The 17,913-nt window shown below is 53.0% G+C and overlaps 1 protein-coding gene across 1 annotated transcript in view; it reads left to right on the top strand.

The window, feature by feature from the left end:
* The window catches only part of GOLGA3 (golgin A3), a 43,950-nt gene that overhangs the window by 12,534 nt on the left and 13,503 nt on the right, over positions 1-17,913 (top strand). The window contains exons 5-12 of the mRNA XM_032849191.1: positions 5,413-6,071; positions 6,466-6,577; positions 8,192-8,498; positions 9,868-10,070; positions 12,765-12,902; positions 14,808-14,969; positions 15,261-15,629; positions 17,247-17,324. Of these exons, the coding sequence (XP_032705082.1) occupies positions 5,413-6,071; positions 6,466-6,577; positions 8,192-8,498; positions 9,868-10,070; positions 12,765-12,902; positions 14,808-14,969; positions 15,261-15,629; positions 17,247-17,324 (2,028 nt within the window). The remainder of the gene's footprint in view (positions 1-5,412; positions 6,072-6,465; positions 6,578-8,191; positions 8,499-9,867; positions 10,071-12,764; positions 12,903-14,807; positions 14,970-15,260; positions 15,630-17,246; positions 17,325-17,913) is intronic.

Genomic DNA, 17,913 nt, shown 5'->3' with positions numbered 1-17,913 from the left:
TTTTCTGTACTTGAGAATTTCCAATTAAAGGGATTCAAAGTTAAAATATTTAAACATGCTTTCAATGAGTGATTTAGTGGTGGCATGACCCCGCTAGGCTCTTTGTGTTCCCAGGAGGGGGCTGTGACTTTATGGGTGTCATTGCTCCAAAGCCAACGTGAGGGAGCTGAAGGAGCCGCCACGGGGCTCTCCTGCCTGGTCAGGGGCTTTCAGGGTTGGTCCAGCTGGCCCAGCAGAAGTCCCAGGGATAGCGGCGAGTGATCATTTTGTGCCAGGCCTTGTGTCCGGTTCCCTACAGAAGAGGAGCCTGAGGCTCAGATAGGTAAGGAGCTTGTCAGCGGTCACTCAGTGCTGAAGGGGAGAGTCGGCATGAGGACCGGTGTCTGTGGGCCAGGCCTCTGCACCCTGCCGCCAGGTGCCTGTCCTCACTCTGCCTCCCGGACGCCTGCCTGGCTCGTCCAACATTGGGCAATTAATGTTTCAGGAGTTCAGTGTAAGATTACAAATGTGAAATTTAGCATCATTTCCCATCTTTAAAAATAATATAATACACACACATAACTAATAGTTGAAATGGAAGGTATTTCCTTCAGTAAGTAAGATCTTCAATGGAAGATAGTTTCTTCAGTAAGATAACGTCTCTTCAAGTAATGGAAATGGGCGTTGCGTTTGTCACATGCTGTCCTGACCGACTGTCAGTCCCTGTGTGCTCAGCTTCTCCTGCCCTGAAGAAGGCAGGCAGGAGGCAAAATGCTGTTGTGAGGACCACCCCCTGGCCTGCTCCAGGGAGCCTCAGGGCAGGGCCAGCGGAGGCAGAGTGCCGCGTGCAGGGGCGCTGTCCTAGGCACAGACCACAGTCTCCCTCCTTTAGTCCTCCTCAGCCCTGCGAGGAGGGGTGTCACTGACGCTCAGGGCAGAATGGCGGGCTGCGTGGGGGTCTGAGCCCGCCGTCCGCAGGCCGAGCTGCGCTCCCCACTGCTGTGCTCTCAGGCGGCACGTGACCAGTCAGCACCCCTGCCGGCACGTGGACAAGTGCGGGACTGCCGAGGGAGGTTTTCCTGAGGACAGGCGAGTTCAGAATGGGAGAATCTGCCAGAACTCATGGTGGTGGTAGGTCCATGTGAAGGGGCTTAGGACCATCCCAATAGGCGCTGAAAAGGTAGTTGTTCGATAAAAGTCAAAATATGCAAAACAAGCAGAAACTACTAAACTAGGAGCAGAAGGGTATTTCTTTAGGAATATTTCCCTTACCTGGGAACGTAGCTCAGACACCATATTCACATGCCACAGTCGGTAAGAGTTCTGTCCTGTTGACAGCCTTTGGGAACATCGTTACGCCTTGGCAGGGTTGAGTCTTCACGCCACCTGCGCCCCTCACCGTGTCCTGAGCGCAGTCACCCTCACAGCAGCATGTGTACCAGCATTTCATTAGAACCTCCTCTGATCAACATTTTGGTTGTTTCTTAGTTTTTGTATTTTTTATTTTTATTTTATTTTATTTATTAATTTTTAAAAAATATTTTATTTATTTATTTATTTGTTTGACAGAGATCATAAGCAGGCAGAGAGGCAGGCAGAGAGAGAGGGGGGTGGGAAGCAGTCTCCCCGCTGAGCAGGGAGCCCGATGCGGGACTTCATCCCGGGACCCCGGGATCATGACCTGAGCCGAAGGCAGGGGCTTTAACCCACTGAGCCACCCAGGTGCCCATGTTTGTATTTTTTAAACAGATTTATCTGTGAGAGACAGAGAGTGTGTGCAGGAGCGGGAAAGCGGGCCACAGAGAGAGGGAGAAGCAGACTCCCTGCGGAGCAGGGAGCCCGATGCGGGACTTCATCCCGGGACCCCGGGATCATGACCCAAGCTGAAGGCGGACACTTAACTCACTGAGCCACCCAGGCGTCCCTGGTTGTTTCTAAATTTTTGAAATTGCAAACAGTGCTGCAGTGAATGTTTTGTGCCTTGGTATACTTTTGTGGACAAAGCCTTGAATGTCAGATTATTGGGTAAAGGTTTTATGTGTTTGTTAGCTTGATATTCTGCAGTCTGGATGGGCTGGACTGGTTTATACTCCAGCCGGCAGTAATGGGACTGCTAGTGTGGCATGCTTGTGAGCATTAAAGTAACAAAGATTGGATTTTGTTCTCTGACAGGTGAGAACAAGTGTCTCCTAGCAGTTTGTGCTTTTTATGTGTTAGTGGTTTTTGTCTTTTTTTTTTTTGAAGATTTATTCATTTATTTTAGTGCGGATGGGGAGAGGGAGAGAGAGAGACTCTCTGGCAGCGTCTGCGCCGAGCCCGCAGCCTGGAGCGGTGCTGGATCCCACGACCCTGAGATCATGATCTGAGTCGAAACCACAAGCTGGACGCTCAGCTGATGGAGCCATCCAGACGCCCTGTGTTTGTGTGTCTGTCAGTCTTTGCTTATTTTTCTGTTCGTTCTCTTTTTGTGAACGTAGGTGCTATATACAGGAAATTACTCCTTTCTCATCTTTATTGCAAATTTTTTTCCTTTTGACATATCTTTTAACTACTTCCCCTGGTGTATTTTTCATTGCACATCTCTTTTAAATATTTGTAGTGAAAATTTTCTATCTTTGCTGTTACTTTTTTCAGGGCTTATGTCATATTTCAAAAGGATCTTCCCATTGGAGGAATATAAGTTAGTTCACCAGTGTTTTCTTCTTATTAAAAAAGTATAAGGTAGTATAAAAAATATTTTTATTATTTATTTATTTAATATTTTATTTATTTATTTGACAGAGAGAGCGAGAGACCACAGCAGGGGGAGCAGTAGAAGGAGAGGGAGAAGCACGCTCCCCACCAAGCAGGGAGCCCGATGTGGGGCTCGATCCCACAGCCCTGGGATCATGACCTGGGCCTAAGGCAGGCACTTAACCATCTGAGCCACCCAAGCACTCCTAAAAAGTACCTTTAAATGTGTTTCTTTAATACGTGCTGGATGCAGGCAGGAGGCGGGGACTCACCCCTGCGTGGGCAGCGGCGTGGCTCTCACATTGCTCTCTCCCTCAGCAGTTCCAGTGCCGCCTTGTCGCGCGGCTCCTCGAACTTCGGCAAACCCCGCTGCACGTCGACGGATTTCTGGGCTGCATTTGGTGCCATCCGCCTGTCTCACACTTTTCAGTTCTCAGTGGATCTGATTACTGTGGCTTTACAGGCTGCGTTAGTATCGGGACTGGCCAGCATATCCATTGCCCTGCACCCTGACCCTTTTCCAGCTCTTTTTGCTCATTTATTCTTCCCGTCACATCCGAGTATCATTTTGAGATGTTTCCCTTTCTCCACCTTGTCCCCTTGCCTGTCGTGATTGCACAGACTTTGTGGCATAAGCATCGGATTGGCTGTTTCTCTGTAAGAGAAAGTCATTTTGAAAAGGCATCTGGAGGTGGCGCCTGGGGTGGCTCATTCAGTTAAGTGTCCAAGTCCTGGTTTCAGCTCAGGTTGGGATCTCCGGGTGGTGAGGTTGAGCTCCACATCGGGCTTCACACTCAGTGCAGAGTGAGCTGGAGATTCTTTCTTCCCCTCCCTCTACCCGCTCTCCCCTCCTCTTGCTCACACATGCTCTGTCTCTCTTAAATAAATAAAATCTTTATGAAATAGCAACAAGGAACAATGTCTGCTGTCAACCTCCGTCTCCTCTCAAGGCCCTTTGGGAAGTTGTAGTTTACATAATAAATATAAGAAAAAGAAGTGGGAGATACAAATACTGAAAAAGAGGAAAAAATGTTACTATTTGTAGGTCTTAGTAATGCCTTGGAAAACTAGAGGATCAGCTGAAAAAATTAGAGTTTATTTTGACAGAGCTATTCTAAAATTACTAAATTAATGATTCAGAAAATTGTCAGTTTAAGACACAAATATGAAAAATTAATAGTTATGCTAACATGACTAGTTATAAAATTAGTGGGAAAAGATAATAGTTTTAACAATAAAATAATAAAGTATCTAAGAATTAAGTTAAAATGGCAATAGGAGTGGTTTAGAATTGGGGCGCCTGGGTGGCTCAGTCAGTTAAGAGTCTGCCTTCGGCTCGGGTCATGATCTCGGGGTCCTGGGGTTGAGCCCCACGTCAGGCTCCCTGCTCAGCGGGGAGTCCACTTCTCCCTCTCCCTCTGCCTGCTGCCCCCCTGCTTGTGCTCCTTCTGTCTCTGACAAATAAATACATAAAATCTCTAAAAAAAAATAGTTCAGAATTTAGATGAATCCTACATATCTTCCTTTGTTGAGAAATGTGCAAGCTGGTATGAATAAATGGAAGCAGCTTGTTATCCCTAAGTAATTATAAATCTAAGGTGGTTGTCACTCAGCAGGGTTGTTTTTTTTTTAAGATTTTATTTAGTTATTTGCGAGAGAGAGTGAGCAAGAGAGAGCATGAGCTGGAATGGGGCAGAGGGAGAGGAAGAAGCAGACCCCCCCACTGAGCAGGGAGCCCAATGCAGGACTTGATCCCAGGACCTGGGGATCATGACCTGCGCTGAAGGCAGATGCTTAATGACTGAGCCCCCCCAGACATCCCAGCAGGGCTTTTTGTAACTTGGAACATTTTCGGGGTGCCTGGTGGCTCAGTTGGTTGAGCATCTAACTCTTTTTTTTTTAAGATTTTATTTATTTATTTGACAAAGAGAGATCACAAGTAGGCAGAGAGGCAGGCAGAGAGAGAGAGAGAGAGAGGGAAGCAGGCTCCCTGCTGAGCAGAGAGCCTGATGCAGGACTCGATCCCAGGACCCTGAGATCATGACCTGAGCTGAAGGCAATGGCTCAACCCAGGCAGGCACTCGAGCATCTGACTCTTGATCTCAGCTCAAGTCATGATCTCAGAGTCATGAGTTTGAGCCCTGTTTGGGCTCCACACAGGGCATGAATCTTACTTAAAAAATAATAATAACTTGAGGGATGCCTGGGTGGTTCAGTAGGTCAATTGTCTGTTTTGCGCTCAGGTCATGATCCCAGGGCCCTGGGATCGAGTCCCACATCGGGCTCCCTGCTCAGTGGGGAGCCTGCTTCTCCCTGTGCCTGCCACTCCCCCTGCTTTCGTGTGCCTGCTTGCCCTCCCTCCCTCTTCCTCTGTCTCTCTGACAACTGAATAAGCAAAATCTTTAAAAAATAGTAATAACAACTTGAACATTTCGGGTCTGTTGAGAAAAGTGAGTGCAGGAGGATTGTTAGAACAGTCTCATAATAGCAGGGTCATGGGGAGGGACTTGGTCTGGCGGAAATTTTAAGACGATACCAAGTTACAGTTATGAGAGGTGTGTGCCGGGACCTGCGACTGGGTGCGGAGCTGGTGTGCTGAGGGTTTGCACAGGGAGCGTGCTTGGTGCAGCCTTCCTGGCCGGCAGAATTCGAACACGCCTTGTCGCTTTTCAACATCGTCTCTATACTTTTCTTTCTCAGTCCAGTCAGCCTGCGGCTAGAACGAGACTGTCCAGCACACTCGACCCGGAACTCATGCTGAACCCAGAGGCCTTGCCCCGGGCCAGTGCTGTGGCCCTGACGAAGGAGTATTCCTTCCTGCGCACCAGTGTCCCTCGAGGCCCAAAGGTGGGCAGCTTAGGGCTCCTGACACATCCCAAGGGGAAGAAAAGTTCCAAGTCAAGCAAAATTAGGTCTCTGGCTGATTACAAAACAGAAGACGCAGGATCCGGGAGTTCTGGTGGAGACGCGCCTGCTGCGGACTGTGCCGGGGGCTCTCTGAAGCAGAACCGCAGCAGTGTGGCATCCGTGGTGTCGGAGGTTAGTTTGTGTCCTGAGGCCGAGGACCACCTGGAGAACGCGTCCCTGACGGGTGACAACACGTCTGAGGCCGACGGGAACGAGAGCGACAGCTCCTCCCACAGCAGCGTCTCTACCCGCGGTACGTGCGGGCTTCTGGTGACCACTGTGGGCACTCGAGAAGACTCCTATGTGGTCAATGGCCAAGAGATGGCCGCTGGTGCGCTGGGCCAGTTCCCCTCCATCACGGATGTCCTCCAGGCCGCAGCTGCCGAGCACCAAGACCGGGGACAGGAGGTCAATGGGGAGACGCGGAGTCGGACAGACAGCATCTCCAGCAGGTGGGTGCCGCCTGCAGACCGCCCCTCCGCTGCTGGAGCTGCCGGACAGCGCTGTTCTGCCCTCCTGGTTACGTGCCTCGTCTTCCCCATTTCACTTCCACGCAGCTCTGTTGCCTTGTAAGAGACGGAGTAGGGCAGTAGCTTTTCCGTTATTAAGATATGGTGTTTTCCAGCGTTTGTGCAGATGTGTCTCTGAGACTGCCCGGGGCCTCCCTGGGCTGCCGTTTCAGTGGGGGCGTTCCAGCTCCACGGGGGTGTGTATTGGTAGCATTCGTAAGGGCTCTAGTGCTTCACTCAGATCTTGTAACTTACTGAAAAAAACATGGGGGAAGAGGAGTGGTGTGAGGAGCCCTGCGACGTCAGGCTCCTGATGCTCCGTGCCCTCGACCCGCAGCGTGTCCCTGGAGAGCTCTGCCACCGAGACCCACGACGCCATGCTGCAGGCCCTTAAAGATAAGATGAGGCTCGAAGGGCAGCTGGAGGCGCTGTCTGCAGAGGCCAGTCAGGTAACGGGCGCGCTGGGCGGGCTGGTGTGCCGCGGCTCTGGGAGGGGTATGCGACGCCCAGCGGTTATGTGCGGTTGTGCACACGTCTCACAGCGGCACCCAGGGCTTCTGTGTCCTCTCCCTTTGTCTGCGTGCTTTGTCAGCCTCAGCGAGAAGTGCCCTCGTTTCCCCTCCAGCTGCGTGCCTCAGTTTCCCCTGGATCCCTGTCCGAACCCTGACCTAACAGTCCTGTGGCGGATTTCACTTCCCTGGCGTGGTGAAACTGTCCTCTTTGTCCCTTTAATTCTCTTTGCTACAGCTTCTGCTTTTCCCGATGTGAATTTTGCTGTTTTCTCTTTGTTTCCGTCTCTTAATTTTCAGTTTCCCCATGGACAGTGAATCTGCTCAGTCGCGTCCGGCTCTCTAGGTTCGGGGTGGAGAGCAGGGGGCACACGCGGGCTCAGAGGTGGTGTTGTGGCTGCAGGTGTGCTTGAGTATGGGGCGCAGGGTGCGCCTCTCATGCCTGATGTGGTGTTTTGCGTGACGTGGGCCTGGGACACAGACTGACCCTTCTGTACGTAGACCCATGTTGGTGGGGGAGGTGCGTGCTGGGAATGAAGGTGAATTTTGGTGGCCCGTGACCGGCGGTCCGTCCGTCTTTGGAATATCATCTCATCAGCGCACTTCTGCTTCACCTGCACGCTCAAGCCCACGAATGATGTCGGAAGCCTTGTTGCCTTTACTGTACTGTGCCTCCTTTTCCTCCTGGGATACTGATTTGCTCTTCAGATGTGTGAATTGTGACGGGTGGGGTCCTTTGTGGCTTTTCTGTAAAAATCCAAATTCTTCCTGTTTTTGCTCAGATAACTCGATTTTCTTGGGTGTTTGTTCTTCTGTTTGTTGAATTTGATATTTGTCTTCCCGATGTTGGTTTCTTCTCGTGTGTGTTGATGCGCATTTGTATGCCCGTCTTTGCATTTTGGAATTCCTGTCCGTGCCCTGGTAGACTCATTTTCGGGTCGGCAGGAGGTGCCGATGGCACATGGCGCCTGTGCCCTTCCCTTGTCTCTTGGACGTTCTGTGCTGCCCTGGGGCCGAGGGCTTGTCAAGGCCCCACCTTCCCTCTTACCTCTTGCTTCATCCTGCCCACGGCATCCCTGTGGCTCCTCCTGTGCTTTGTGCCCCGCGGCCCTGGCCGGAGCCCCTCAGAGCCCTTCTTGTGCAGCGGGAGGCAGTCTTCCCCGCGGGCGTGTTGGGCGTGTTGCGCTTGGTGTCGTGGGCTCCCTCAGCACTCCCGGTCGTCTTTCTTCGTGTGTGCGCGTGTGCACGCGGGTGCGCTTGTTTTCTGAACAGTTGTGTTTTCCAACACCCTTGCGGACGAGCAGGTGCCTGCGTCGTTGGGGCACTCCTGTGCCGAAAGTGAGCAGGCTGCGCGGTTGCCCCTCCCGCCCCTTCGGCCTGTTTGAAGCACCAGCCTTCTCTGGGGAGAGCCGTGGTGGTGGAGCAGCCGAAAGCTTAGGAATCACGGCGCTTTCCCCTCTGTGTCTCGCGCGTTCATCCTGGCGGCCCTCTTGCTGCACAGGGTGGAAGTGGCTCGTTTCCTGAGAGTCCGTTTCCGGCTGGGGGTCTTTGCAGGCACTTAAAGAGAAGGCAGAGCTGCAGGCGCAGCTGGCCGCGCTGAGCACAAGGCTGCAGGCGCAGGTGGAGCAGAGCCACAGCAGCCAGCAGCGGCAGGACTCGCTCAGCTCAGAGGTGGACACCCTGAAGCAGTCTTGCTGGGACCTGGAGCGAGCAATGACCGACCTGCAGAACATGCTGGAAGCCAAGAACGCCAGCCTGGCGTCGTCCAGCAGCGACCTGCGGGTGGCGGAGGAGCAGTACCAGAGACTCACAGCCAAAGTGGAGGAGATGCAGAGACACATCCTCAGTAAGGACAGCACAGGTGAGCGCTCCCGGCCCGGCCTGCGGCGGTTCTGCCCTTTAACCCTCGAAGAGGGTTCCCGCAAGCTGTGCTCCGACTGCGGGCGGGGTTCCGCTCCTCTGCTCTGGGGACTGACGTGTTCCACTGTACGCTGAGAGGTGTTGTAGCCCTGCTGATTTACGTACAGGCTGCACACTTCTCTAAAGTAAATACTGTTTTGGTTGAGTGCACGCAATTCTGTATATTTCTGCACATGCAGCGAAGGGGAACTTTTAAGTCTGGCTTGCGAGGCCTGCCCCGACCGGAGCTCGCTGGGCAACAGAGCTGGCCGGCAGGCACTCACACACACGGAGCCGAGGGCGTGGCTGCTGCGGTCTGGACCGGGGCTGCCTTTCCACAACGCCCCCGCTCTGATCTCTGAAACGCATCCAGCCCCAGGGGTGTCTGATAAGGGATTGTAGATCCTCTTAAACTCTCACTTTTGTTTGTTTGTTAAGTTCTGGGAATGGTCTTTTGAATGGTGAGTGTTTTCTTAAATATTGGGTATAATTTTAATTTTCGAGTATCTGACCGGTTTTGTTTGTAGTGTGCTTTGGGTTATTGTGACTTCCCGTCTCCTCCTTTCCTCCCCTCCCGCCCTTGTCAGTGTTAAGAGTTGGTCATATCAGCACACCATTGGGTTTTAGTGGAATTAGCAGCAGATACCAGTCTGTTTATTGACGCAGGTGCCATCAGGCTGTTTGAAGACCAGAGTCCTAACACCTGCAGTGGCTTTGTGGACACACAGTTGACCCTCAGTGTCCATGGATCCCTAATTGTGAATCCCCCGGCTCACTTAGATCTGGCTGTAGCCCCCCACAGCAGTACTGCGCTCGGTCACTCGAAAGCAGGAGCGCTCTGTGCAAGGTGCGAGCGACCCAGCACTCTCCCTCCCAGCTGAGCAGGTGCCCTCGTACAGTTTAGCATCACCTCCTTTGCATCTTTATACTGTTTAGGGCGGTTTTACAATTTAAAATGAACTCCAGACACTGTTGTGTGCTCTTAGTGCGAGGAGTCTGTGATGTGTTTCGTGGAAAAGATACGTGTGTTAGGTGAGCTTCGTTCAGGCCTGAGTTAGTTGCTGTTGGCTGTGAGTTCAGTGTCGGTGAGTCAACAGTCCAGAGTGAATGAGGCGCCTTTAACGTACACACACAGGAAACAAGGTTGTGTATTGATCAGCTGACCCATTTTCCCCCGGGGAGCCGCGGTTTAGCACCCACGATGGCAACATGGAGAGAGTCAGCCGTGTTTCTCACTCTGCCGAGCGCCTGGCTCTGCTCGGCGTCTCCGTGCCGAGCTGCAGGCTCTCCTGTGTGCAGCAGGTGCCCTGAGCTGCTCTGCTTGCTTCCAGTGCATGACCTGCGACAGCAGATGGCGGCCCTGCAGAGCCAGCTCCAGCAGGTGCAAGGGGAGCGCGCGGCTCTGAGCAGCAAGTTGAAGGCGTCCCAGGCCGAGATCGCCTCTCTGCAGCATGTCCGGGAGTGGTACCAGCAGCAGCTCGCCCTGGCCCAGGAGGCCCGGGTCAGACTGCAGGGAGAGATGGCCCACATCCAGGTATGGCCCCTGATGTGTCTTGTGTGGAACAGTTGCCTTTTTCCTCAATTAAAAAGTCTTCCTGTTTTTAGATTTTATGGATACATTTTTTTTTTTAATGTAACAGGTTGGTCTTTCTGGGGTTTTTTTGTTTTTGTTTTGTTTTTTTAAGATTTTATTTATTTGACACAGAGATCACAAGTAGGCAGAAAGAGAGGGGGAAGCAGGCTCCTCGCTGAGCAGAGAGCCCGATGCGGGGCTCGATCCCTGGACCCTGAGATCATGACCTGAGCCGAAGGCAGAGGCTTAACCCACTGAGCCACCCAGGCGTCCTTATGGATACGTTTTTGAGAACTCTGTTGCCCGCTCATGCAGCCTACACCCCGTCCTGCGGGGCAGCCACCCTCCATGACCTTCCGATCCCAGGAGTCTTTCAGCTTCTACTTGCACATTTTTAATTCTGAAGTCCCCTCTCTAGAATTCCTGTTACTGAAGCTGTGATGAGTCCCCCCCAGAGGAGGGGGACTGGCATTGTTTGAATCCAGCTCAGCCTGGTGTCTGCCTGGGTCTCAGGGCTCGCACACCAGCTCCTATGCCCTGGTCACTGCCCTCCTGGGTCATTGCTGACACGCACAGAGCACAGCATGTGTCACCTCCTGGTTGGAGTTTCACTGGCTCCAGCTGCTTGGGCACCAGGTCTGTCCCGCATGAATACTCTGAATGTTTCTCTCTGTTTTGTGGGGGGTGCAGGCGTGTCAGCCTCAGAGTCTGCATGAGGAGTTGGGGGCGGGTGACCATCCAGGCCCATGGAGTAACACTGGGTCCTTTTCCTCGAGGCCTCTCCCTCTAGGCCCGCTGTGCTTCAGAGGCGCTCGGGATGGCAGGCAAGTGCCTGAGATGCACTTTGCTCCACATCTTGGTGCTTTAGACTGATTAGATCGTGAGGATGACGAATGGTGCCTTGGTGCCTCTTTTTGAATTCAGCTACAGGTTTTTTTCTCTCTCCCTTTCTTTTGTCTTTTCTTCAGATAAAATATTAGAGGTTAGTTAAAACTTATTTATTAAGGGGGTGCCTGGGTGGCTCAGTGGGTTGAGCCTCTGCCTGCGGCTCATGTCGTGATCTCAGGGTCCTGGGATCAAGCCCCACATCGGACTCTCTGCTCAGCAGGGAGCCTGCTTCCCCCTGTCTCTCTGCCTGACGCTCTGCCTACTTGTGGTTTCTCTCTGTCAAATAAATAAATAAAAATCTTAAAAAAAAAAAAAAAACCCTGGCACAGATGTTTAAAAAAAAAACAAAAACAAAAAAACACTTATTTATTAAGTAGAAGATATAAATTACTAACTCCACCAAATGCTCTTAAAAAAACACACACAAAATCTAAAGTCTGTGAATACATGACATAGAAATATCCTTAAATTTGTGTTCCATGTATTTTAAGCCAAAGGACCATATGGATAAGCATTTATTCTACTTACAACATACATGGAAATCACTGTGCAAGTTAATGCAAGCTTGAAGTGACAGTCATTTATACAAGGCATAAATGCATATTTAAAGGTATATTTAAAGAAGCTACATTTATGTATCTTGACATAAGACAGAAATGGAGGGAGGGCCCTAGGCAGTGGAGTCTAAGAGCCAAGACTGCGTTTTCTCAGATACCTTGGGAACGCAGGGTCAGCATTCCTGATTAGGAAGGTGAAGGCATTTCCTCCTTTCCCAGCTAACATAGAAATGTTGCCAGGCACATTCAAGAGGCAGGACAGAGCAGGGTGGTCTTTTCTCTTTCATTGCCTTAGAACACAGTCCCAGCAAATGGTGCCTCCTCCTCTGCTCTGAATAGCTTCCAGTTAGACCCCAGCATTCACAACTTCTGGTCACATCCTCATCTCACAAGTCAAGAAGTGTCCACATTAGATCTGGAAGTAATGTGAGGGAAAATCCAGTCACAGACCCGTGTTCCCTCAGGGCTTCTCTTTCCTGAGCCCCCTCTCGGGGCTGGCATGCTGTGCTGGATACCTTCTGTGTGAGAGACGGTGGGTCAGGGGAGGCCTGACTGTGTGACAGCCAGGGGTCAGCCTGGCCAGTATCTCAGACAGGCACTGAGAGGGCAGGGCATGAGATGTATCTGGTCCTAGTTGGTTAGGTCATTTTTTTTTTTAAGATTTTATTTATTTAGTTGACAGAGAAGATCACAAGTAGGCAGAGAGAGAGGGAAGCAGGCTCCCCACAGAGCAGAGAGCCCAATGCAGGGCTCGCTCCCAGGACCCTGGGATCACGACCTGAGCCAAAGGCAGAGGCTTTAACCCACTGAGCCACCAGGCGTCCCTTGGTCAGGTCATTTTGGGGGCAGATTCCAATCCCTGCTGTCCTGTAACCAGATGAGGCCCCTCAGCCCTGGGCTGACACATATACCTTCACTGAGAACGTTCGTGTAGGTCTTGCAACAAAGTGCATAGCCTTGGGGGAATTGACCCCTGACCTCAGGACTGTCGGCCTGCCCCTCTTAGGCACAGCAGCCCAGGTGGTCCAGGTGTCAGGGTGAGTGACAGGAGGGTGGGCCGTGAGTCCTGTGTGGTGGGGTCCTGAGGAACAGCTTCCCCCAAGGGCCATCGCTGGGTAGGGACCCTCCCTGTCCGGCCTCAGGGATAGCCCAGTCTGCACTTGAGCGTGAAATCTGGCCACTTTCTACCTTGTGGAATTTTTCTTTGAAGGTTGGACAGATGACCCAGGCAGGCCTCCTGGAGCACCTGAAACTTGAGAACGTATCCCTGTCGCAGCAACTGACGGAAACACAGCAGAGGTCCATCAAGGAGAAGGAGCGCATTGCTGTCCAGCTGCAGGGCATCGAGGTGAGGGCTCTGCGTTCCGGGACCTCAGCCTGTTGGTGTTCGTCTGGGATTGGGGCTTTGTTTTCACGGTGGTCAAGGTTCAAGTTGACAAGCACGTGTACATGAACACTGACATTATGTATGCTTACATTCCATTATGTATGCTTACATTTACAGTGTCTTTTAAGCTGACCTTTAGGACAAGTGGCAGTGATTTCAGGTTGGGGACTCTGACCCTCACATTCACGGGAAGCTCCTGTGTCTCTCTGATCTGAGCTGCTGGCGCTGACTTGTCTTCGGCTCTCCCATGTGGGCCTTGCACTTGGGCAGGGGTTGGGGCCCGCTGGCAGGTGGGGGAAACAGTTCAGCATGTTGGATCTCAGAAGGCCTCATAGGAACAAGTATTTTCTTGTGTCTGTGCTCTCTGCTTGTGTCCTCTTTAACCCCCGCAGCCACACGCCTGAGTTAGGACAGGACCGGCTGCCTCCACAGATTATGCCCGGGGTGGTGGGCACAGCGGCTTTGACTGGTCTCCTCAGCTCTGAGACCCCATATGGTTTCTTACCTTCTCTGAGCCTTGTTCCCTTGTTCTATTAAATGAGGGTGATAACGCGTACTCGACAGGCTTGTCGGGAACGGTGCACAGCATCTGGGCAGCGTGTGGCCTGGCAGTTGTGTGCCAAGGATGTGGAAAGACGGTGTCCTGGGACTGCGGCCCCTCCTCTGTCTCCCACCTCTCTGCACACACCCTTGTCCTCACAGGTGATGAGGGTGATGGGGGATCATTGCGGCACAGCAGGCATCTGCTACAAGGGCTTAGCACCAAAGAACTGAAAGAACTTTAAATTATAAACTGATGCTTTTCCCTGAGAAATACATCTAGGTGTTGGGTCTTGTCTACATGATCACACCATAAGGAATGCGATGTTTGTCTCACAGCCCTCCTGTGGTTTCACCAACTGAGTAAGAGTGTTCCCAGTAGGGGAGCCTGGGTGGCTCAGGTCATGATCCCATGGTCCTGGGATCGAGCCCCACATTGGGCTCCCTGCTAGGCAGGAAGCCTGCTTTTCCCTTTCCCATTTCTCCTCCTTGTGTTCCCTCTCTCCCTTGTTCTCTCTGTCAAATAAATAAAATCTTAAAAAAAAAAAAAAAAGTTCCTAGTATCCCTTCTCCAACACAGGGATGCTCTACAGCCTGTCCTCGCCTTAGAGGCAGGGAGGGGTCGCTCATCACTTTACCCATTTCTGGTTGTTTTTTTTTTTTTAAGATTTTATTTATTTATTTGACAGACAGAGATCACAGTAGGCAGAGAGGCAGGCAAAGGGAAAGGGAAGCAGGCTTCCTGCTGAGCAGAGAGCCCTATGTGGGGCTCGATCCCAGAACCCTGGGATCATGACCTGAGCTGAAGGCAGAGGCTTTAACGCACTGAGCCACCCAGGTGCCCCGAGGAGATGTATTTTATTTAAAGATTTTATTTATTTACTTAATAGACAAGAGATCACAAGTAGGCAGAGAGGCAGGCAGCGGGCGGGGGGAAGCCGGCTCCCCGCTGAACAGAGAGCCCGATGCGGGGCTCGATCCCAGGACCCCGGGATCATGATCCAAGCTGAAGGCAGAGGCTTTAACCCACTGAGCCACCCAGGCGCCCCTTTTATCCCATTTCTTCAAGCTGGTCTTCTGCTCACTTTGACCCGGCTGGCCCGGGCGTCAGCAGAGGGAATTGTGGGCCAGGAAGTGGGTGAGGCGGCTTCTCTCTTGGGCAGCAGGAGGTCACCAGCCTTGGGCCTCTGTGCCCCTTGGCTCCTCAGTGTGCGGGTCGAGGACAGGACAGTGATGTGAATGAGGTTTTTACACTCAGTCTGCTGTGGTTGTCGGGTTATCCTGATAGTGTTTTTCTTTTTTAAAAACACTGTTTTCTGTGCTCAGGCCGACATGTTGGACCAGGAAGCTGCCTTCGTGCAGATTCAGGAGGCAAAGACGATGGTGGAGGAGGACCTGCAGCGGAGGCTGGAGGAGTTCGAGGACGAGAAGGAGCAGCTGCAGAAGGTGGCGGCCTCAGCGGCGTCCCTGGAGCAGCGGTTGGAGCAGGCAAGCGCCCACCGTGCCTCGCGTGGCTGCCCCGGTGCTGCACACGGCCCGTCCTCGCCTGGCTGGCCTCACTGCCCGCATTGGGGCCAGTGTCTGTTGAATCCGTTACCATGTCTCCTCAGCAGTCCGGCTGTTGCTGCACACCTGGCCGGGTGGTTGACTCCGGTGTTCTTCCTCCCCAGAACTTTCCATACGGAACACTGACCCCAAAGCACCCTGAACACACTCTCGGAGCAGGGGCGGGGTTTTTGTTGCAGGGCAGTCCTTGTGAATCGAGTTCCTATTTTCCAGGTGAATCTGACTTTGCAGCAACGAGACCAGCAGCTTGCGGTGTTACAGCAGGAGCACCTCGACCTGCTGAGGCAGCTCACCGCGACACAGGAGACGTTGCAGGCCCGGGAGCAGTCCCTCGGCGACCTGCAGATGCGCTACGATGAGCTGCACGCCCGGCTGGAGGAGCTACAGGGGGAGGCCGCCTCCAGGGACGACACCATCCGCTTCCTGCAAAATGAGAAGATTGTCTTAGAGGTGGCTCTGCAGGCGGCCAGGAGTGGCAGGGAGGAACTGGACAGAGGAGCCAAGCGCTTGGAGGAGGGCACCGAGGAGACATCCCAGGTTTTAGAGCAGTTGAGGCAAGAGTTGGCCGTGAAGTCCAGCCAGGTAATGCGCTTTGCTGCCATTCTGTGATGAGTTGCGGTTACATGGGAGGGCCGGTGCTGGCGGCTGGCTCCTTTGTCGGAGCACCTTGTTTCATAAACATGGAAGAAGGCTTCTAGCGCAGGGCCCAGGGCTCGGGTGGCGGGGGGACCCATACCAGCTGGCCGTGTGCTTCCCTCTAGCTGCTGGGGATGTAGGTGCTGAGGGCTGTGAAACCGCGTCGTGTTCGGTGCGGTGAAAGTAATCTGCCGAAGGGCACCCGAGGGGCTCAGTCGGTTAAGTCACTCTTGACTTTGGCTCCGGTCCTGATCTCAGGGTCATGGGATTGAGCCCCTCACCGAGCTCCACACTCAGCATGGAGTCTGCGTGTCCCCCCACCCACCCCAGATTTCAAGCGCACGTGCTCTCTCTCTGTCTCTTGCTCTTAAACAAGTCTTAAATAAATTGTAGAAAGAAAGAAAGAGGGGCACCTGGGTGGCTCAGTAGGTTAAGCCTCGGCCTTCAGCTCAAGTCATGATCCCAGGGTCCTGGGATCGAGCCCCACCTCAGACTCTCTGCTCGGCGGGGAGCCTGTTTCCCCCTGTCTCTCTGCCTGCCTCTCTGCCTGCTTGTGATTTCTCTCTCTCTCTGTCAAATAAATAAGTAAAATTGTAAAAAAGAGAGAGAAAGAAAAAGAAATCCACCAAGAAACCTCAGTTTCTGTCCACAGATGATGTGGAACTCAGACATGGATAAAGTTGCATGGAGGGTTTGGATTTTCTCTGCTGCCTGCCCATAGTGGAACCCCCTGGACGTGTGGCACGGTGGTCGTGTGTCCGCGGGTGAGGGCGGGAGACGTGAAGGGTCCAGGCACATATGCACATGCGCTAGCACGCCACTCCTGGAAGCTGTTAACGCTAACAGCGTGACGTGACCTGACGTAGGCGAACGTTAACAAACAGCACGAGGGGGGCGCCTGGGTGGCTCAGTGGGTTAAGCCTCTGCCTTCAGCTCAGATCATGATCCCAGGGTCCTGGGATTGAGCCCCGCATCGGGCTCTCTGCTCAGCAGGGAGCCTGCTTCCTCCTCTCTCTCTCTGCCTGCCTCTCTGCCAACTTGTGGTCTGTGTCTGTCAAATAGGTTGATAAAATCTTTAAAAAAAAAAAACAACAACAGCACGAGGAAGGTGCAGCGATGCGGGCAGCGGTATCGCAGCAGGAACAGTTCGCCTTTAGGTCGCCCTCCTTGAGCATCGAGGATGAGGAGATTGGTGGCGGGTTTCCCTCTGGGATGTAAAGTCCAGGGAGCCTGTGTTTCCTCTGCCAGCACTGCCCTGGGACTGTCACTTCTCAGACAAGACGTGAAGGCATGTCGAGAAGCAGTGGGGGCGTAGTTTGGGGGATTGCGGGGACCTTCAGGTTGAGGCTGAATTTGCTCTGTCAGCTCAGTAAGAGGGATCCTAGCTCTGACCCCTGAAAATTGCGGAGACATGGGGTTTGGGACACTGTCACACTGGAGTCTTGCCTGTGTTGCTGTCTGCTCGCTGGTGGGTTCACTGTGGACTGAGACAGGCGGGAGCGGGCGCCGGCCTCCCTGGGAGCAGAGCGGCCTCAGTGATGGCCGCGCGCTTGTCCTTTGCAGGTGGAGCACTTACAGCAGGAGGCCGCCACCCTGAAGAAGCAGACACAGAAGATAAAGGAGCAGTTTCTTCAACAAAAGGTAAAAACATGTTGGTTTTCCTTACGCACAGCAAGTGTGTGACAAAAAGTGCCGTGTGGTTTAATCATTTCTCCAGAACAAAACTGGTCAAGTGGGAAGCAATGTTAGACCCGCAGGCTTGTTTTTAGCTGCTCTCTCACCCCTCCCGTTCTACGGTCTCCAGTCAGGGACGGCTTCAGAGTAGGGTCGGCATCTGTGGTGTGGATCTTGGTCCTCTGTCCTCTCAGAGGGCGTGAGCTGGGCTACGACAAAGACTGACTTTCCCGTTAGCGCGTCTCGCAGATACGACACCCTGCTCTAGCGCTGCAGTAGGTCCTGGCCCGTGCGGAGGGTGGGGGCTCACGTCGCATGGGAGCGGAGCCAGTGCGGCTGTTGGAGGAAGGAATGCCGAGTGTGGCTCGCACCGGTGTTTTGAGGAAGGCCGACCCGAGGGACAGTTAGATGTGGTTCTGGAGTTTGTTGCTGGGACGCCAGCAGGGGGAGGACCCAGCGGAAGCGTGGCCGTGTGGCTGAGCGGGAGCAGTCGCCCGGGCCCCAGGGAAGGGGAGGCCGCCAGGTGACTCTGCGCATCTCCCAGACGTGCTTAGAT

This window comes from Lontra canadensis, unplaced genomic scaffold (genome assembly GCF_010015895.1).
Source record: "Lontra canadensis isolate GAN:19392208 unplaced genomic scaffold, GSC_riverotter_1.0 scaffold220, whole genome shotgun sequence".
In the NCBI taxonomy this organism is placed as follows: domain Eukaryota; kingdom Metazoa; phylum Chordata; class Mammalia; order Carnivora; family Mustelidae; genus Lontra; species Lontra canadensis.
The sequence above is the reverse complement of the archived record's forward strand: the minus strand, read 5'-3'. Positions and strand labels throughout refer to the sequence as shown.